General features: G+C 43.3%; 1 protein-coding gene across 4 annotated transcripts in view; it reads right to left on the bottom strand.

The window, feature by feature from the left end:
• STXBP5 (syntaxin binding protein 5) overlaps nucleotides 1-22,714 on the bottom strand; it is a 1,098,992-nt gene that overhangs the window by 888,139 nt on the left and 188,139 nt on the right. For all 4 annotated transcript variants that reach the window (XM_029594044.1, XM_029594043.1, XM_029594042.1 and 1 more), the window contains exons 3-4: nucleotides 10,330-10,411; nucleotides 1,142-1,242 (exon numbers count right to left, since the gene is read on the bottom strand). In XM_029594044.1, coding sequence (XP_029449904.1) covers nucleotides 1,142-1,242; nucleotides 10,330-10,411 — 183 coding nt within the window. The remainder of the gene's footprint in view (nucleotides 1-1,141; nucleotides 1,243-10,329; nucleotides 10,412-22,714) is intronic.

Raw genomic sequence — 22,714 nt, forward strand, 5'->3', positions numbered from 1 at the left:
CAACTGATGCTGTCCACTTCCCTTCTTTTAGTAGAAACAATTTTTATTAAAAGTAAAAAAATGGAACCGTACATCAAGTATGAAAAACATCTGGTTTCAACTATACCCCAAATACCAGTATCAATTCAATGTCGCAATAACATCCCATATAAAGTACCAGCCTCTCCCCCCCTAACCCTCCCGGAATAAATGTCATTGCAGTAAATTCCAGAGCTGGTGAATCCCGAACAATTGCCCAAGACTGGCCGAAACCAGTCAGCAATTAAGAATCAGACTCCGAGCCAGATGCAGTAGGGCCTGTATGTATCCATTCCACACCTGAAGAAATCGTCGACGTTGTTGAGGACTTGACTTTGAATCCATATTGTCCATTTGCATCATTCGGTGGAGATGAATCCTCCACAATCAAAAGGAAGGACTGGTGGCCTCCCTCCAATTAATTAAAATAACCTTTTTCCCCACTGCAAAAGCTTTCCGTACAAACCAGCGAAGACCGGGCCCTCTAACTAGTGTGTTGGGAATACAGTCAAATAGAATCATATATGGAGATAAGGGAATATTCACATCCAACAGCCCCCGCAAATATTTCACAATTTTCCCCCAATATACTTGAATTCCCGGACATTTCCAAAAAGCGTGGAAGATGGTCCCGCAGGGACAAGAGCATCTGGGACAGGACGCAGCCTGTACCAACTTCGCATGGAATGCTATTTGCGGGGTTACATAAGCTCGGTATATCAGTTTCAGTTGCATTTCTCTATAATACATATTACTGGTGGTCTTCATCAACCTTTTCATACTGGCCTTAATTACCCCAATTGGTACCTGAAACCCTCCGTCTCTGTGTTGAAGTATTAAGAATTCAGCAAAACCCATGAGCATCTTGCTCTCTGGCCACACACACATTGACTCTGCCAACACCATACCAACTTCACTCTTTGGTATAGATAGGAATTTTTCTCAAAAATGGCTCCTTGAATCAATCTAGAAGGCAGAATGGCTATTCCTCTCACTGCTAAAAACCGGTGCACACAGACAGGCCCCTGTTTGATGAATTAGCAAATGGAAAAACCAAGCAAATGGCAGTTCTGTGTTTCAGAAGTTGGAAACAATTATACTTCATATTTTCATAATTTCTTACCTTTCTCTGTTAAACTTGAGAGAATGTAGTATGGCAGGCCTCTTTTGACGCAAATTCCATAGATGTAAGCTATCATCAGCCAAGGCACTCACGAGAGCTCCCTTAAAAAAAAATATATTAAGTTAGGCACAGTTTGGAACAAAGCAAACTAGATTACATTCAAACCGGAATCCGAGAATAAAAAGCCTTTACTCTTCCAGCTTAAGTCTAACTTTCTGTCTTTACTTCTATTCCCACAGACCTGTTTGAAAATGAGATGTGTGATATAAGGGTGCCAGGATGTAGATATTGTGAATCCAAAACTGCTTCATCTAGCCATAGTTCAAACACATACTGATTTGTTGGGGTTTTTTTGTTTGTTTTTTTTTAATTCTAGGGCACCCAATGTCCCAAGCCATTTCTTTCTTAGCATTCAAACCAGTTAATCCACACCAGTGGGTAATGCACCTCTATCAGCAGGTGGAAACGGAGCATAGCTGAGATTACGGTATATACACCCCTGCACTGACATTAGCCCACCAGTATTCTCCATCTCCAGCAGATGGTGGATGTGCATTTCTCTTTTGGGGATTGCTTAAAAAAAAAAAATAGAAAATGATAGGAGAAAAGGAGGAAATTAATTTGCCCCACTCTCCTGTGGTGATACCTTATGGTTCCTCCCTCCATCGCATTTTCCTGAAGTGATATCTGTGGATCCCCTCACTCAGTAGAGTGCCTCAGTCCGGTAGCTGGTTTTCTGGCGTGGACTTAGCGGTATACAGAAAAACAGCTGAGAAGCCAGCAGGTGCAGGAAGCTAAGCGTGACAATGAATGCCCTCTCCCATGCAGCCGGAGACCGACTCTATACTCAGCCAAGACAGGCTGAGCTCATGTAAAGAGTTTAAAAAAAAAAAAAGTGAAGTTTTCATTCCCCTTCTGGTCTCCAAGCCTCCGTGCACCGATCTGATGTCCAATTCCCACCTCTGAGGGAGCATGGCAGATTGAGCAGCCTTTTAAGCTAGGCCCTGCTCTCAGACTTTGCTTAAATGTGGCATTCACCCACTTTTCTGCACATAAATCTGCTGCAAAACAGTGTGACGTCAGTTCACACTTATGTCCGCGAGGGCACCTACCTGGCCTGCATATTGTGCGCCTATATTTGGTCGCTTATTGGACAGACCTTGTTTTTGGACACCCTGCCCACCACGTTCGCTTGTGCGGGCATGCAGATGGGCACACAACTGTCAGACGCTCTGGGAGCATAATGCTAGCAGGTGTTTAACTTTGTGCTGCTTGACATATTCAGGCATCTCAGCTTGGTGTTCCCTCTAACTTGGGTCAGTGCTGCTTGGAGGATCAGGGAAAATTATCTCTGGCTGCTTTTACTGAGCCCGCCCTCCCCAGCATAATGCAGAAAAGGGACCTGAGGTGACCCGTCAGATTTCACCTGGTTTTGGGGGCTCCCCTAACTGGTTCATCAGCAGGGGAAGGTTACTCGGCGGGCGCAGGACCGATGCCCCCTGATTTTGGTATGGACCGCAGTAGCGTTCGCTCGCTTTACTACGCACAAGTCTGCCGCGAAAGAGCTTGGCGGGTTGAGCAGGCTTTTGGCTAGGCCTCGTTCACAGGTTTTGCTCAGTTGATGTCGTGGTAGGCCTAAGAGTTCAGGATTGCAAACTGCAGATCCCTGCGCACCTGGTGCCATGGGTAAGCATTTCAGTAAGTCTACACCTGCTGTGGGTCATGCTGATAGGAACTCAGGTGGCACAGATGAAGGCGACCCTTACTCCCTGGAGGATGGGAAATTCCTTCAGGCTTGGAGCTATATAGAAAAATGTTGCATTTCTTTCATAGAGGTGAGTTGCTGGCTCGGATCACCTAGGCACTGAAGATGCTGGGGGTGCCAAGGGCTGATTCTATGTCTGAGCCAAACAAGAACCCCATTGAGATTCCTTACACAAAGCTTTTTGAATGCTATTCAAGAACTGATTGATCTTGAACGGGGCACCCCGGAAGCTAAATTTTAGAAGGGGGCAAGCTATGGTAGCATTGTATCCCCTGGATCCGGCAGAGAGCAGTTGTGCTTTCTGAAACTGGATGCGCTGGTGTGTGTCATCACCAAGTGGACTATCCCTGTGGAAGGGGGAATGGCTTGAAGGAGGCACAGGACAGGAGAATTGAGGCTATCCTTAAGCAGGCCTTGAGACGGTGGCAATGAATTGCAGATGGCCTCTTGCTGCTCCCTGGTGGATTGCTCTTGCTTGTGTTCTCTCAGGGCAGTGCTCTACGGCCTCACCACCCTGCACGCACCCGATCTTATCTGATCTCTGAAGCTAAGCAGGGTTGAGCATCAGCTATGACTGATTAACTGGTGCAGAGGCAATTTCAAAGTCTAATCTTATAAATTGACCTTTTAAATGATCAATCTGATTTGGGATTTAAAAAAAAAAAAAAAAAAAGGCCAATAAGTGGGGTGTTCCTCGGTTACCAGAAGATTAAAAGTAGGTGCCGCACTTGTTTGATGCAAGAGGTCATGCAATGAGTTTCCAAGGTTTTTGACCCCTCAGAGGACAGCTTCTCAGAGGGCTCGACCTTTAGGTAAGTCTCAATCCTTCATCCCAGGCAGCCCAGACAAGGTAAGGGCTCAAGTGCCAGTACCCCCCCTCCTGACCCCCTCAATGAGCATGTACCAACCCACTCTCGGAAACAGAAGATAGGGAGTCGCCTGTCTCCTTTTTTAATCAGAGGTAGTTCGAGATTAGGTCAGGCCAGTGGGTTCTAGAGGTGGTAAGAGATGGCTATGCTCTGGAATTTCTCAGTGGGATGTTTTCATGGTGTCTCCCTGCAATTCTCTGCAGAAGACTGGAGTGTATGATGTGCTCATGTCACAAAAAATACAGGCCAAAATCCCAATTATTTCATTGTACCGGGGGGGGGGGGGGGGTTCCTTTCATCCCATCCTGGATCTCAAGGGAGTCAACCAGCATTGCCTCGTTCCCAAATGGAAACCTTACACTCACTGATGGAGGCAATACAGTTGGGGGAGTTTAAGTATCTGGATTGTCAGAGGTGTATTTGCATATTCCCATCCGACTGGAGCATCAATGGTTTTCTGTTTTGGGGCAACATTATCAGTTTTTGAGCGCTAGCCTTTGGTTTAGCCACCGCTGCCAGGACCTTCTCTAAGGTCATGTTGGCAGTAGCAGCAAAGTTGAAAAAGGATGTCATTGTGATCCACCCGCACTTAGATTATTGGCTAATTTGTGCCAAGAGCCATGAAAGTTTTCAGGCCTCACACAAGATGATCTCCTTGCTACAGGAACTAGGTTGGGTGGTGAACTTAGACAAGAGCAATCTGCAGTCATCCCAGACACTGGAGTATCTTGGAGTTCGTTTTCAACATGAAGCAAGACAGGGTGTTCCTGTCAGAGCTCAATATTCAGATACTGATGGCACAGGTGCAACTACTGACAAACAATATGCCCAGCAGTGTGGTCTTATCTACAGGTGTGCGGGTTGATGGTAGTCACCTAGAGGTGGTTCCATGGGCAAGAGCGCATGTGTCCTCAGCACACACTGCTTGCACATTTGAGTCTACAGTCTCAGGACTGCTCGCTACAACTTCAGTTAGCAGTGGAGATCAGCATCCATCTGTAGTGGTGGTTGCAAGCAGATCTAACAGAGGGCGTTCCCTTAAACACCGGACTGGCTGCTACACACAACAAATGCAAGCCTCCAGGATTGGGGGGCTCACAGGAATTAGCAGCGCAAGGGCGCTGGGGTACAGAGGAAATCTCTGGGGCATCAATCGGCTGAAAACTCATGCCGCTCAGTTGGCATGCCTGCGATTAGTCAACCAGTCCCAAATGGACAATGGTGGCTTACATCAAGTCACTAAGGAGTAGCCAAGAGCCAGAAAGTGTTGCAAGAAATAGTCCAATTCATGGAATGGGTGGAAGTAAGTTTTCAGGAGATCTCAGCCTCACACATTGCAGGAAAAAGACAATGTAAGAGCTGACTTTCTCAGCAGATAGTCTGGATCCAGGAGAATGGGAATTGTGCAACGAAGCATTCCAGGTTATAGTGGGCTGCTTGGATCTCCCATTTGTAGGCTTGCTGGAGACATCACACAATATGAAGGTTCCTTACTTCTTCAGTTGCAAGACAGATCTGAAGTTTTCAGGCATTGATGCTCTCATGCATGAGTGGCCAGAAGGCAAGCTCATATATGTCTTTTCCCTGTGACCCATGTTGGGCAGAATGATTCGGAGGTTTGAAACACACACAGGGTTGGTAATTCTGGTGGTGCTAGTTTAGCCCACGATGCTGTGGTATGCAAATCTGCAGAGGCTTCTGGTTGAACATCCTCTCAGAGTACCAGTCCACTGGGATCTACTATGGCAGGAGCCTATTCTTCTTAAAGATCTTTCATTTTTGTCTTATGTGGCCTTGAGAAGGCTTGGTTACTGAAACCTGGTTAGTTCGCTGCTGTGAATTCCACCTTGCTTCGAGCGTGAAAGTTATTCACTTCCTTAGCCTATGTTCACGTTTGGCGAGTGTTTGAGGCTTGGTGTGAGGAACGAGTTCAGCCTTGTTGGGTTAAAATCCAGCTCAGGTTGGATTGTTTAAGGACTTGATCCTTAATTCCCTGAAGGTTCAAGTGGCAGGTGTGTGGTTCTGGAAAGGGGTGAATCATCTTCATCCCCCCTTGCAGTTGCTGGTGCCCTTGTGGAGTCAATCTGGTTCTGGATTCTGGCAGGTCCCACCATTTGACCACTGCATAGCCTCTCCTTGAGATTTATTACTAGAGGATTGTGCTCTGCGCGTAGAGTTTCTGCATTGCAGGCACTGCCTTGAAAGGAATTGTTTCTGCGAGTGACTCCGGAGGCAGTCCAGCCACGATCTGTTCCATCTTTTTGCTGAAGGTGGTCTCTGATTTTCACTTGAATCAATCAATTCCCTGACGACTCTGGACAGGAAGAAAGATGTGAATGAATTTCACCTGTTTCAGATCCTGTGTATCAAGAGGCTTATCATGAGATTTTGGAGGTTTCTACGATGGCCCACTAAATTAAGGAGGTCATCATGGCCATGTATGTGGATGCTGAGCAGCCACTGCTTAGTCAGGTTAGGGCTCAAGCAGTGTCATGGGCGGAGATTAGATGTTTTATTCCCATCGAGATTTGCAGAGCTACGATGTGGTCTCTCTTACACAGATTCCAGGCATTATCACCTGGATGTGCAAGCCTGGGAGGAAGCAACCTTTGCACATATGGTGTTGATCAGACCATGGGCAGCCTCCCACCCTGCTCAGGTGTAGCTTTAGTACATGCCACTGCTGTGGATTAATTTGTCTGAATGCTAAGAGAGGAAAAATTACTACTTACCTGATAATTTCCTTTTCTTTAATGAAGGCAGGTTAATCTACCTTCCTGCCCTTGGCTGCCAGATAGTGGTGCTATTGTCCTAAGTGGCTGCGTTTCCAGGGATTGCTGGTAAATGTCAGATCTAGTCCCTAGATAAGTAATATTACACTCCTTGTCTGATTCTCAATATTTTTTTTTCTGTTAACTATTTGAATGGTTGCTTAGTTGTCCACAATTGGCTTTTGCAGAACATACTGGTGGGCTGATAGTGCAGGGGTATATATACCGTGATGTCAGCTTTGCTCCATCTCCATCTGCTAGTGGAGGTGCATAACCCACTAGCATTGATTAACCTGTCTTCATTAAAGAAAACAAAATTATCAGGTAAGTAGTAATTTCTACTTTTTATACACTTAGGCATATGTAATAGAAACACAGAAATCATTTCAAGAAAAATTACAATGCTCAATAAATAGTATATTGAACTCCTAAAAATTACATACACATTTGGTAATACCAATAAATATTTGTGGCTGCTATTCATTATGGATTGGTCTCTTATTCAATTTCTAATGTCAAAATATATATGTAGTATTCCTAGGAGACACATATCCCCAATAGGTATACAAAAGTTATTCTTTTCATGCTTATCCATTAAATAAAAATTAAAGAAATGAGGATACTTATTTTTGTTTTAAGTTGATAAATGGCATGTAACTCCCAAAAGCTAGTCAAATGTATTACGTTAATCCAATAATGTATCTTGCATTTTTGTTGACCTTTATTTCTCTGCATTAAAGACTTATTGTAGCCAAACCTATTACCATAGGAAGCTATGATTTTGGAATCTGCGTTTAAAAAACAAAAACCCAAAAAACAACCATTCATATTTTTGCAGTAATAGTAATTACATTTTTGAAAGTTAATGTGTGTATGAAATTTCTAAGCATACTGGCACTACAGGAATATCATGCCTGAAGTAATAAGTCAGATTCCTGGGCCATTGTAATCTTCAAAATTGTTTCTTAAAGAGCTATCATTTAATTAAAAAAAAAAAACCAACACCTAAACTAATCTACAGAAGTCTGGATACAGACCAATACCAGGCAGGAAACAAGAATGTACATGGAAATGAAAAAAGAATAGAATTTACAAAAACTGAAACATATCTATTCTTACAAATAATGCAACATAATGCCACATAACTAGAGGTTCTGGAAATCAAGACCACCAAAAATGTATCAACTACATATAAAGTCAGCAATGCAGATTTCCAACTGAGTAAGGAAAAAGGGAGAATAACATATCACAAGGGCATGAAAGTATCATGATACATGTTTCATTCTCGTTAAAGTACTTTTCAAACAATTACACCTAGAAGCCTGCTGACAGATCAAAGGAGCTTCACCAAGGACTTTAAGAGCACTAACAAAACCTTAAAAAGCTAAAAACTGAGGCTCTTTCCCCAACAATTATACAGGACAATACTATAAACAGACATGAAGGATTCCCTAAAATACAGGAATATCCAGGTTGGACTACAATGACCACAAGAAGCAGCTCTTTTGACGCACAAAGTAAATCAAGATATCAGAGTGGTAAGACTATAGAGCAGGGATGGTGAACTCCAGTCCTCAAGTGCCACAAACGAGCCAGCCTTTCAAGATATCAAGAAAGAATATGCATGCTGGAGTTTGCCATCCCTGCTACAGAGGAAGAAAAAGCAATTTCAATACAATGTTGTGTATGGAATATAGTAGTACAGCGAGGGTGTCTGAGCCCAGGGTCAAGTACTAACAACTCCAGGAAAACTTTGATATACAAACACACAGATTTTGTGGATTTAAAAGGTAATCAGGAATCCTAAGTAATGAAAATCTCCATGATTAAAAGCCAATATTTGAGAGTGACTGGAATCAGGGATTAACAATCCACTTGAGGACTATAAAAGTTTATAAAGAACCAAGCACAGAGGCCTTGAATCATCAAAATTTGCTGCACCCAATAAAGACACCAAAGAACAATTTCTACAAAGTTACAGTAAAACAAAATTACACTCCCTAACAGCTGTATTCGATACAATAGATCATCAGATCTTGTTGTATAGATTGCACATATGTGGAATAACTGGGGACAGTTTGGACCTGGTTCAAATCTTATCTGTCAGACCAAAAAAACAGCAAGCTAAACTGGGTAATTCTGTGTCTAATTGGTATATAACAATGGGGGTCCCCAAGGTTTAACCATCTTTGCTCTACTGTTTAATATATACATATCTCCTGTGTGTAAAATCTTGGCTGGATTATGTTCTGGTTACAGACGATATGCTGATGACAAAATTCTATATTTAGGTGGCACCTACTTGGCAGAAAATTGGTACATTGTATGTCACTGGTTAACACTGAATAAACTAGCTCTTAACATTACAAAAAGTGAAGTCCTGCTGATATTCAAGGTTCCCCTAGTACCATCTAGTCACCAATTCAAATTGAAGGTTCATCTTTGTCTATCTATCTCTTCCCGATTAAAAATTTGGTTTCCAAATAGATTCTGCCTTAACATTCAAGACCCAAATTAATCAGTTGTCTGCACTGCCGTCTCAAGTCAACCTCCTGAGTTCCTTTCCTTGGGTGAAAAATCTTTTTGCAAATTCATAATTCCACTTGTCATTTACAATCAAGACTACAGATTGCTTAAAGTCCCTTCGGCTCCTGCTATTAGGCTGACAGACCCGTAAGTGTGCATTTTCAATTGCAGCTCCAACAATTCCCTTCCTGTAAACCTGCTCTTGATACTATGCTCAAAAATATTTAAGATGTTAAACGTATTTAATTCTGCATTTTAATCATAACTGTCCTTTTTATTATTTTTAATTTATCTACTGGGTTTGTTTTTTTGGGTTTTTGTTTTTTTTTAATTTTATGATGAATTTTTTTTTAGTAATTTAGTATTTCTTGGCAATTTTAGCATCTGTTTTTTTCTCTTTTTGGATTTTATATTATGAATGTATTACGATGTAAACCACCCTGAGCTATAGCAGAAGGTGGTACATAAATATTAATAAAAATACTATGAGGGGAGGAAAATCCTCACTGCTCTATAACAAGCTCCTACTGAATATCTGGGGTAAGTGGCAAACCAAACTCAGTCACTAAATACAGTGGTTCCCAACCCTGTCCTGGGGACCCCCTAGCCCTAGCCCATGCATGAGAATTTGCATGCATTGCCTCCATAACATGTAAATTTTCTGTCATGCATATTCATTGTGGATATCCTGAAAACCTGACTGGCTGAGAGGTCCCCAGGACAGGGTTGGGAACCTGAAAACCTGACTGGCTGAGGGGTCCCCAGGACAGGGTTGGGAACTAGTGCACTAATAGAAGCTGAAAAGCTCTTTTCGGTAATATTGCCCTGGCAACAGGGAGAAAAACTAAGTATCTTACTTGTGATTCTTAGTAAATGAATCTGAAAGTAAAAACACAAAAAGAAATGTCACAATACAATGAAAACATTGGTTAAGTTCCTCTCCTTGCATTACAAGAGGAAAAAAAAAACAACTAAACATTGGAGTAGTCTGTTTATAGTTGCTTCTGTGGTCTGAACACTATGTAGTGAGGAAATTCTAACAAAAACTTCCTCCCCAGCACACAAATATGACCTGTTAGTATGAATTCACAAAAGATACTTAACTTTGAAGAAGTTTTATATGGCTGCACAATGGGCCCACATCTCAGCAACATTTGCCAGAAAAATACCCATAATGAAAAAAAAAAAAAAGAAAAAGGAAAACTTCTATTAAAATCAAATGATATTAAAAATATATATTACAGCCATGTTACTAACCTCATTTATCAGGAACTGAAGTTGAATTACTTGAGCTCCGCTGTCATGTTGGCAGTAGCATTCGACTCCTGGCCGACCAAACCTGATACTGTGTTAAGGAGGTACATGCGAAAAAGTAGATATAAAAAGCAACATGCTAAGTATTGTTGAGGCTGCATATGTTTTGACTAGGCATGGCCTCTGATGCTATTATGAATCCAGCTAAACCATTGTGCTTAGCCTTGAATCCAGAATTTTGCAGAAATAAAAAGATGTGGGGTGTTTTTTTTCTTTTGGGGGGGGGGGGTGGAGGTTGGCTATGCTTCATGGGAAGCATTTCACTTATTTTACTTTTCATATTATTTTCTTACCAGCTGAAAATAAAACTTTGTAAACTCATCTTATGAACACTTTCACCATGTTTGAATGGTAGACTTTCCTTTTTTTTGACAATAGTAATAGTTTGCCAGTACAGAAGCACATATCTATGCCCATCTTTTTTGTAAACAGATTAAAAAAAAAAAAGTAAGAAAAATGATATTTGGAAACACTGAACAATACAAACATTAAGCACAAGCATGCGCTATATAGTGCAGAATTTGCGTAGAATTCTCCCTTCCCGCAGATTTCCTCCCTCGTCTCGTAGAATCCACCACAGCCGAATTCTTCTCCCTTCTGAATGCTCTGCCAGAAGAGGAAGCCGAATCAGAACCATTGCAGGCGAGGTTCCTGCATGGATAGCACAGGCAGTGCGGCACAGGTGAAGTTAGCAAGCTGCCCTGTGCAAAAGGTCAGGACCCCACAAAGAAAGAGGGGGCGAGAGAGAAGGGGAGGGGGCAAGAGAGAAAAAGAGCAAGGGGAGGGAGAGTGGAAGAGAGGGAGGGAGAGAGGGAGAGTATTTCTAGTGGGGATCAAGGTATGAGGGGAAAGCAGGTGAATGGGAACAGGGACAGAGGCCAAGGGGGGGGGGGGGGGGTCCTATTTCCATTTTTTCTGAGCCAGAGGTCTGCAGTCTTTGACATGCGTGCCCTGGCACTGGACAGCTGAGTGGACTCTGACTTCCGCCGCAGAGGATGCATTTAACCAAACATCTCCTGCTGCGCAAGACTGGCCCCCAAAGACGTTCAACAAAAAAAAAAAAAAATTTTACTTCAACTTGAAAAACAAGATTCAAGCCAAGATTAAAAAGCTTGTTAATGTAAAAAAAAAAAAAAAAAAAAGGAGGATGACTTCTCCCAAGGCTACAGCTTTATCCATGGTGCACAGTATCCCAGATCTCTTTCTTCAATCTGAATTAGTGCCCAATACTCTCTCTCCCTGTTCAGGGTGGGAAAATTTCTCTTCTTCCAAAAATATAAGTAGGAGATACAGAATGGAAAAAAAAAATCCCATTCTTCTAAACTCTTCTCAGTCTCTGCCCCAGGTTGAAGCCACTGTGAAATCCAGCCCTTCCAGAAAAGGGATACCCTGGAAAATATTTAGCAATGGTGCAGAGTCATCGTCACAATAGCATTTAGAAGTGGCAGAATGCAAACTAAGCTGAAACTAGTTGTATGTTATCACATACAAAGTATAAAATATAAATAAATCTTTAATGAAAGGGGGACACAAAAATGGCCACAGTTTTCCCCACTGATGAAGACAAGAATGATTAATTTATCTGGTGCAAGGAAAGATTCTATGATACTAAGTATGGGATAAAAAGATTTAATGAGGTAAGTGAGAACAAAATTTATATGAAAAATGTATATGAAAAGAGAGTGACTGCAATTCAGGATTTAAAGGGTTACTTGGCCTCAAAGCATCACCATCTCTAACAAGATATGCAGGAGAATCATCAGCGTAATAAGTGCCATGTGCAATCTGTTTAATCAACCTACTGTGCTAGGGATGTGACCAACGAATTTTTCAGGGATTCAGAGAGCATATTCTTGAGAAGAAAGATGTCAACTACTGGGGAAAAATGTCTCTTTTGCACATAATCTCCACACACTGAACAAATGGCTTGGAACAATCTAGAAAATAACTGATCAGTATCAATATTGGTTAAACAGAAAATAAATTGTTTATTAAGCATTTTAAATTAAACATGTCAAAAGCTATAAGGAAAAAAAGAAAAACTAGACAAAATCTTTAAGTCCAGATGATCAATACAGTTGACTTTCACTGGACAGCAGAGATCTAAATTACAGAACTACAGCAGCTTTTTTTTTTTTCTTTTTAACATTTTATATAGCCTCATTACAATGCATCTAAGAGAAAACAATACAGCATTTAACCAAACAAAACATGCAGCTGTCTTTGCCGTATTCTTTTTTGCCTTATAGTTAGCCTGGCCTTCAATCTCTACACAAAATCAGCACATTATGAAGATAATCAAGGAAAGACAATTGAGAAAACAATTGGCTAATCAAAGCTTTAAAATAAAAATAATAAACCACCATAATTTCTTAAAGTAATATCAATTGTATGTATGTTCCTTACTAATCAAGAACTTTTGCTAACATTCAATAAGCTGATATCACCACACTAACCAAAATTTGATGTCTGTATGGTAGTGATACGTAATCAAATTCAAATTTAGGAGTGCAAGCTAAGCAGTCTCAGCACATTGTAAGGCAATTAATTCAGATCTTGTACAGAGCACTTTTTAAATTGTGAGCAGTTTGGTTATTATTACATTGTTTAGTACCTGACTGTATGAAAAGGCCTCTGTAGCTACTATTCACTGCAAGTGGAGGTAGTTATTATAAAGAGCATTTTAAAAAATGAGACATGACAAAATAGTGTGCATTTCCTTGTGGCTACTATAAAAACTCACTATATTCATAGTAACACAGGGGCTATATAAATATGTTTGTGAAAAATAAGATTTTGTGATAAGTAATGGCTCTCCAGATGAGTTTCTGGTTATATCTGGCTAAATGTACTTGGTATAACTTTTTTTTCATTGACAAATAAAAAGTAAATTTAAAAATAAAATTGTGTTAGCCCAACAATACAATTTATAAACTGATTGCAAGAGAGATGGTCATAAGATCTCACATATGGTTTCCTTTCCACAGCCAGAGAAGTTGGTTTGGCAATCCCCTGGTACCAGTGGCAGTTCCAGAGAAAAAGGCAAAGAAAAAAGGAACTTTTACATCTTCATAATAATGAATACAAAAATCCTTTACGGCTCCATTATAATCCATAAAAGCAATAGGTCTCTGCCAATGGTCTCTCAAATTAATGAAAGATTGCCTGTACAAAAAAAAAATAAAAATTGTATGCAACTTTTTATAAGCCAAGTTCAAATTTATGCACTATGAGCCAATAGAATGCACATATTAGGATTTCTTGTCCACATTATGTTTTGCTGTGTGCATGAGGTTCATGACCTCTATGCACGCGCACAGTTTAGAGTGAACAGTGGTCTCTGCCAACTAGAACAGGATGTTATTTTATGTCTGCATGCTTCATCCAGAATTTCTAACAGCACATGCTAGTAGATGCATTCAATGGGCTGGTGAAGACAAATAACAGAATTTAAGAAGGCATGGGAAAAGCATAGAGGATTTCTGGTTTTAAAGGAAAAATCCAAAAGATCTTTGAGAAATCCAAGGGTCACACTGCAGCAGGAACCGAGCAAGGCAAACAAGATAATCCTTATCTGCAAATGTGTTTCTATAACTCAAATTTAAATAGAGGCTCTGGAACGAATGGTCATGGGGAATGGGTGAAATGGGGTAGACCTAGGAGTAATTTCCAGAAATATTTCTTTACAAAGAACGGTGGAAGCATGGAACAGCTTCCATGTGCAGGCTATGGAGACAAGGACAATATCAGAATTCAAAAGAACATAGGACAAATACAGAAAGCCTTTTGATGGAGAAGTGATTATAAAAATGATCAGCTGATGTGGATGGGCAGACTGGATGAGCCATACTGTCATGTTTTATGGTTCTATAAAGCTCCTTGATTCAAAAGTTCCAGAATTAAAGAAACTATTAGAAAACAAGCTTCAAATTTAGAAAATAAAGCAAGCTGTGCTCTTATAATACCGCCTAAGTCTTAGCTATGCTTTTAGAAACAGAAGAAAAGTTTCTCATATGAAGATACAGACTAGATGAGCCACAGTCTGCCATGAAGTTGTATGTTTCTATATAATTTAAAGTTTAAATATATGTTGACTTCCTAAGAAATGTTCTTTAAATATTCGATTCATTAATTTGAATTTCTTGATTTCAATTTATGAATCTATTTGATTTCAAATCAATTCTTATGCAATTATTTTAATAAATTAGAAATAAATCTAATACCACCAACCCCCAATTAGCTCATTTGGGAATTTTAACAAACTCTAATGTAAAAGCACAGCACCACGGTGTTCACTGGTGCCGCTGATAAACAGACACCACACGTGCCTGGAGCGCCGAAGGGGCAGGGGAACACAGATGTTGTGCGTCTCCCCCCCCCCCCCCCCCCTTCTGCTGGCACGGGACCTGCAGGCTAAAGGTGGGGGGGGCGAGGAGGTCCCGATGGGATGCCCAATCGGGGGGGGGGGGGGGGGGGGGGCATGACTAAGCAACGTGGGATGGCTCATTGGGCGATTCAAAGCCCTGGGCTGTTGCAAGGGGTAGTGGCAGCTGCACGTGGGGGGAACACCTGGCCAGAGCGCAATGCCCCCCGGCCCCGTTTGCTTCCTGTCTTCCACGCAGCTGCCTTCCTAGGGAAAAGGTCCCTGGTTACAACCAGGCAGAAGGAGCTTTAAAAAAAAATGCTCAGTGGCAGCACTTTACCCTGGCATGCAGAGGGAAACTGCTTGCCACGAGTTGTGGGTTTAAGTTGCTGACCAGAGTGCTCTCTTTGCGGCCTCGGGTCACCTGGTCATAGAGGCTTCAACTCAAGCTGCTGTGGAGATCCAGCTGCCAGATCTTCGACAAGGAGGACCCTTGGGGGATAGTGGGCCGGGGGTCTGTATTTGCTCTCTCCAGGGCATTGTAAGTTACCTTTGTCTCAGCCATGCCATGCGGTCGAAAGGCTATTCCCCATCCAGTCTCACAGGGGGATCCAGAGAGCCCAGTATCACCTGGGGAGGAATCTAAATGTATTCCGCCAGTCGGTAACCCCCGGAGGGACTCGGGATCGAGGTGCCGCAAGGCATCTCAAGGAAGAGCCAGATTGAGACCTCAGCTCCCTCCTGGGGACCTAACAGCCAACACCAGTGACCGGGAGTGCAGCACATGGGGTGAGAACTATATCCCCCTGCCCTCTGCACCAGCTCTCTGGGATAAGCAGTCAATTACCCAGGCAGTTTCACCTCCTCAGGAACAGTGTGGTTTGCAGCTGGGGGAGCCCAGCCATACAGCTTCCTTACGTTCCCCCGTCAGTACACAGATGCCAGGCTGGAAGGCCGCGGAGGCTGTCCCTCCACTATGACCCACTTGGCCATACCCAAGACCTCCAAGTTTCTACCAGGGGGCCCAACAGCACTAGCAATCAGGTATTCCTCCTGGTATTAGCCAATGGAATTCTGGTTATGCTACGTGCTGCAGCACATGGGCACCAGCATGCTGGAGCCGCAAGAGCCCATGACATCTGTTCCCTCTCTCCCTGCTCCAGTCTACATTTCACTAGAGCACACCTGGACCTGCAGAATGCCACGTATGAGAGTCCAGATCACGTGCCCAGTGTACAGACTGTGGCGACTGACTACCGAAGGTGAGTCTCGTGGGGCCACTTCAGCGCCAGGGGCTGCAGAATCCTCCAATCATCCTCCAGTGGTGGAAGGGGTGGCCTAACCCCCTGCAGAGGCCAATAAGGCCCAGCCCCCATTAAAGAGTGACAAAACCAAAAGGAGGCATAAGAGGAAGAGTAGGAGGCACTCCTGCCGCTCCGACTCCTTGAACAGCAGGAGCTCCTCGCCAGCATCTTCCTCTGGTTCCCAGGGATAGTCAGTGGCAGAGGGTTCGCGGAGCACCACTGCCACTAATGCTAGTTTTCCGACGCTGAACACAATGAAGCTATTGTGGCAGGGCGTTCTCATTCATTCCAGCAGCGCATATGCCATCACTGGTATGTTGATTTTTTTAGCCTGATGGAAGAGTGCAGAAAGGTCACACAAGGATTGCAAACGGCACAAAGCTCTTTCGGGTCCCAAGCGGATCTCGAGGAACATTAACATCTAGGTACGATCCTTTGCACGTCTAACATCAATAGTTGGCCAAGCCGATCCCTCTAAGCACTTAGCTTTGTGGTCTTGGACACCATTGTCAGGGTTCACTCCACCTACAAGGGATTCACTTGGTTGAATTATGATGAGCGGTTCAGGGAAAGGTTGGCGTTCATCCCATCCATGTCCTGGGGCACACAAGACATCAAGTTGTGGTTGACCCCAAGGGTGGGGGCGGGCAGCCAACCCCACGGCTGAAGCATGTGGCGGTATATATCAATGGGAGTTGCATGATGCAGGATTGCAAATACAAGCACATCTGCTCCATCTGTGCTGCCAGTCACCCCGCTACCAAGTTTATATAGAAAGCCCCCAGCAGTAAGGGCAAGTAGCCCTTATGCTCAAGCCCCGACCCCAGTTAGATGGGAGTGATTCGTGTCGGGCCTTAGCCTTTATCCCAAAAGGCATGCAGCAGTTATGTTATATGAGGGTTTTAAGGAGAGCTTCAGAATAGCATGATAGTCCTCTGAACCCTGCCCGACACAAATGCCTATTCTACAATTAGGTTCGCTGATGTAGTGAGAGAAGCTGGCAGTGGAAATTAGTCTAGGCAGGGTAGCAGGCCCCTTCACCCTCCTGCCTTTTGACAAGATGGTCTTGTCACCTCTAGCAGTGGTGCCTAAGAAAGAGCAGGGTAAATTCAGGATGATACACAATCTTTCCTATCCAGGAATGACTTCATCCCCCAGGAGACATGTAAGGTCCAATACACTTCCTTCAATATGCTCGACCTCCTCAGGGACAGGGGCTCTCATGGCAAAGGTCAACAGAGTCCGCGGTCCAGCTCTTGCCAGTGCATCTGGATGACTTCTTTACTAGGGTTCTACTTCAAGGGTGCATACCATGGGGTGATCTATTTTGTGTGCGCACTTTTGAGACATTCAGCACCTTCCTACATTGGGAGTTCTCCCGACGTAGAGCTTGAATGGAACTGTCCACTATTTGGACGATTTTCTGTTCATGGGACCTCATAGCTCAGATGCACGCACAGGGGCCGCTTTCGCCCGTGCAGGCATCCATCTTCGCCGGCAGCTGCCTCTGCCTCTGTCTCCGCCGATGTCCGTCTCCGGAGGGGGGCTGCAAGAAGAGTAAGTCGCTTCATTGCTTTACACTGCCAGTCCTCTCTCCCCTCCTCCCGAAGCAAGGCTGCTTTACGCGCCTTGCTTCGGGAGGAGGGGAGAGAGGACTGGCAATCCCGAGCGTAGGAGAACCGTCCACTTCCTGGTACCTGTCATTTCAAATGTCCTGCTATTACCTGCTATTAAGTTCACTTAGAGAATAGCCACTGCCATTAGCAATGGTTACATGGAATAGACTTAGTTTTTGGGTACTTGCCAGGTTCTTATGGCCTGGATTGGCCACTGTTGGAAACAGGATGCTGGGCTCGATGGACCCTTGGTCTGACCCAGTATGGCATTTTCTTATGTTCTTATGTTCTTATGTCATTTGAAATGACATTTGAAATGACAGATACCAGCGTGTCTGAAGCGTTAGGCCAGCGCACCCAGGATACTGTATAGCGCTCTATACAGTAAAATGGGTTGTGCGGGCCTAATGCTTCACGGACGCTTCTTGGACACAGCTTGCATTTGCAAGCTATTTAAAATACAGTATTGGGCTGTAGGCGAGCTGGACTGTGCGTGCGGCAACCGCAGGTGCGCCCGGCACTAACGCAGCTCTTCCTACCGCTCCTTACTGTATCGGCCCGAATGTGACCTTGGCCACTGTGCAATCTCTAATAAGAAGCCTGGCCTTCATCTGCTGGGTCATCCTGATGGGGCGGGCATTCCTACACAATTGATTAATGCTTCCTTGACAGTAACAAAGTACCACCACTGCTTGCGAGTTACCCAAGCTTTACGTGAGGATCTCGCAGTATGGGAGAAATTCCTGGTCGAATTCATTGGCTCAGTGGTGTGGCTACCTGCAGCTTTTCACCAACACCTCGGGGGGCATTGGCTTCGGACTCTACTTTCAAGGGAGCTGGTGCACTGAGACATAGCCTAGCAATTGAGTGAAATTAGGAATCACAGCTTATATCACCTTTCTGGAACTCTTCCCAACTGTCATAGCGCTCCATCTTTGGCATGAGCAGCTAGCAAACAGAAAGGTGATATTTTGGTATGACAACCAAACGGTAGTACATGTAATCAAAAGGCAGTCTACAAGGTGCACATCTGTTGCTGAGTTCCTTAGGTGGTTCAGAGGTGTTTGCAGTTAAATGTATTGGCGCAGGCTAGACCCATTCCTGGTCTTCGCTACAAGATTGCCGATTGTCTCTCATTCTAAGTGGGAAGACTTCTGGAGATTTTCTCTGGACACCAAGGAACAGGCGATACCGATCCCAATACACCTATGGAGCACTGGAGCCAGGATGCATTCGATGGCACCATCCACCTAGTGAGCATATCTGAGGGGATAGGACAATGTAGTGAACTTCTTGGACTCATCCGCCCTGCCTGAAGACCTCTGTCTTTCACACGATGGTGGAATACATCACACAGGCCAAGTGGCGTGGCACATCCCAAGGTACAGTGCAAACCAATTTGGCAGGTTATGCCTTTTTCATTGAGGCTCCAGGTTTGCCCAACCCAGTAAAGGACTTCACGATAGGTGCATCCTCACGGGCTGGGCCAAATGCAACCGTGAGTCCCAGACACATACAGCACGATATTCCACAACCATTTACTTGCTCTATGGCGCTGCTAACCTTTGGCCATTATGGACCACTTCAAACTGGTCTTGTTCAGAGCCATCATTTGCATTGCATTCTTTGCCGCATGTCACATAAGGGTTGCCACAGCCATTGTCAAACACGACTGCTCTGGACTCCGAGCTTTGACGGTTCCATCACAGAGGGAAAGCTCGTTATCAAGATATAGAGATTGAAGACCTATCAAATTGGCTGGGGGCAATAGTCGCATTAGCCCAAGTTTCAGGCCTGCTTACATGCCCGGTTGCCAAGTAAGAGATCATGCACTCTCATTGGCAGGTCCCAAAATTTGGAATTCTCTCCCAACAGAACTGCAGCTTCAGCCAGAATTAAAAACATTCAGAAAGGAAGTAAAAACTTGGGTTATTTAAGAAGGCTTATCAGGATCCAACATAACATAGAATCCAGCATTTCACTGAATGCTTGTTTCTGATTTTACTATTTAAGATGTTTTATTGTACATAATTTATTTTATTCTACTTATTACTAACATTTTTATTTTATTTTAGATATTGCTTGTTTTAATTATTTTAATTTTATTATTAATAAGCTGATTTATATATCTGTATAGCTATTATTTTATTTGTTCTTACAACAACAACTATGTGAACCGTTGTGATGGTCCCCTGAATGACTGTATACAAAATCGATAAATAAACAGTGCATTATAAGGTGCTCAGGCCCTCTGGAGGGACGCAATTTCTTTTGCATACTAACTCACGCCCACTGAGCAAGCATCAGTTTAATGCCATCCTCAAACGGCCTTGGACATGGCCCATCTGAAGTCTTAACAGTTCAGGACTCACTCTTTCTGAATCGAGGTGGCCTCCAGTGCAGCAGCATTTGGCTTGCTGGGCACTGCCCTCCAACATATCAGCAGATGGTGCTCCCCCGTGTACCTATCCTATATTAGGCAGGCGGATGGATTCCCGCATCCCAACATACCGTAGACATTAGCAGTGACATATGAATCATAGTAGCGGTAGCCCCCCCCCCCCCTTTTACCCCCTGAGACAATGCTGTTAACACCTTATGACTTTCATGCCCTCGCCGGCGGTATCGGGTGATATGGATCATGAGACACTTGTATTTTGAGCAGAGCAGTGTGCAAAGTGAAATACCTTATTGACTTTTGGGGATACTCCAACTGCCCTTGCCATAGTATAGTAGTTTTGTTTTCATTTAACAGTCAATTACCTATATACTCGTGTACAAGTTGAAAACTTTTACCCCAAAAATCGATCTTTAACAATGTGGTCTTATCCATGGGTCAATCTACATTAATGCCAATATCATAATGCAAGATGCATGATTAAATCGTTTGCATGCTCCTCCTCCCGATCCCTTAACGCACCCACTGCTATGAGGACAATGACAGCACTTGCAGTTGCTCAGGCAAATCCTTCCCCCTCCCAAACCGGGGTCTGACTGGCACATGGTTCAAAGCTTACCACTGGGACCTGATGGGGGAGGGGGGAGGACACGCCTAAGTGACTGCAAATTTGTTGTTGTAGCCACAGCAGCGAGTGTTCGAGTTAAGGGATCTGGACGAGTTTTGGGTAGAAAAGCTGTCCTATCACTCTACTGGGACACCGTAGGGCAGGAGAAGGGACATTTCTAAGCAAATGCACGTACTTCACTGTGCAGATAGCAGCCGGCGAGTTAAAGAATCAGGAGGATGGAAGGAATCAAACCAGAGGAGCAGCCATGGGGGAGGGAGAAAAGGATTCTGACAGGGGGCAGCCATGTAGAAGGGAGGCAGGGAAAAATTCTGACAACAAGGTATGGAAACATTAGGCAAGCTAGTTAGATCTCCGGAAGACTTTGTACCATGAATAGCTAGCTATGGATCAGAACAGACTCCAATGATTGATAAATATAAATCAATATATTGCATATAATTTAAGTACAAATACTGTGCAAAGGCATGACACTATCACTATTTGTTCCCTACATTCCTGAGACATTCTGGCAACAAGCTGCTGATAAAGAGTGGGGAAGGCCCCAAGAAACATCTGGTATCTCTGGGGACATCAAAGATCATTTGATCCTGGGAGGATCAAATGCAAAAGACTAGTATTCATACCAATGAGCTGATAAGTTATAAACAGTTGGTGTCTCTTACCAAATGGGAGATCAAAAGATAGGTATTACAAAGGCATTTCAGCACCAAACTTGCAGAGAGATATACAAGACATAGCATTTGCTTATTTTAGCTGGATGAGCTGAGAGAACAGAGCAAGTTGTTCTTTCAGAGTCCCTGAGCCTGAGTCCTTCAGATTTCCTATGAACACTGGCTTATATGAGGAGGGTGTATAAGGGAAGTATTCTTTTGTTCATTATTCTTTGTTAATATTCTTTGTCTATTTACCTGTATTGATTTATGTACAGTTTACTGTGATACTGTATTCAATGTTGATATTACTTTGCTGATGTATTATCCATTTGTTTAACTTACATTTAGTAAACTAAGTTTTGCTTTACCAGATTCTGTGTAGAGTGTTCTATAACATAATATAAAATATACCTCATGTCCACCATGCACACATGGATGGACATGAGGGAGGGAGGGAAGGATTCAGAAAGCAGGGACAGCCATTAGAATGACATCGTACCTTCAGGAAAATGAGCATCTTATACCAGATCACAGAAACTGCCTACAGAACTTGATGAAAAGATCTGTTTGTTCTACAAATTTATTATTCAGCAGAGAATAAAGAATCATTTTGATATGAAAAACATTGGTAATATGGATGAAATGCCGATGACATTTGATATGCCTGGCAATCACGCTGTAGCTGGCGTTGGTGAGAAGACTATACTTGTAAAATCAACTGGTCATGAAAAGACCCATTTCATGGTGGTCCTGTCTTGTCTGGCAAATAGCACAAAACTGTGTCTGGTAGTAATATTCAATAGGAAAACTATGCCGAAGAACCTAAATTCCAGCAGGCATTACTGTTCAGGTTCATCCTAGACTGGATGAATGAGGGAATGAAATGGTGGCTGCGCAATGTGTGTGGTAGGCAACCAGGCACGGGGCTAAGAAAACGACCACCACTACTGGGGATATGTTCCGCGCCCATATAACAGAGAATGTGAAGGGCGATGCAAAGAAAATGGCGATCACATTAGCAGTGATTCCAGGAGGTCTGACATCAATGTCCATTTCAACAACCTTTAAAGGATCAATTGTGGCCACAATGGATGTGCTCCAGTAAAGCAAAGTTAACAAAATGAGGGAACATGATGAAACCAAACATTGATTTGGTAGCAAAATGGGCAAAGGATACCTGGGAGTCAATTCCACCAGAAATGGTCAAGAAGTCATTCCTGAAATGCTGCATTATCAATTCTATGGATGGCTCAGAAGATGATGCCTTCTATGAAGACAGACGAATCAGCACTGGAGGATGATTCAACAGATGGAGACAGCGAAAACAACATTTACGCTGATGGCATCACCGAAGAACAGTTTC

Source organism: Rhinatrema bivittatum, chromosome 3, assembly GCF_901001135.1.
Source record: "Rhinatrema bivittatum chromosome 3, aRhiBiv1.1, whole genome shotgun sequence".
In the NCBI taxonomy this organism is placed as follows: Eukaryota; Metazoa; Chordata; class Amphibia; order Gymnophiona; family Rhinatrematidae; genus Rhinatrema; species Rhinatrema bivittatum.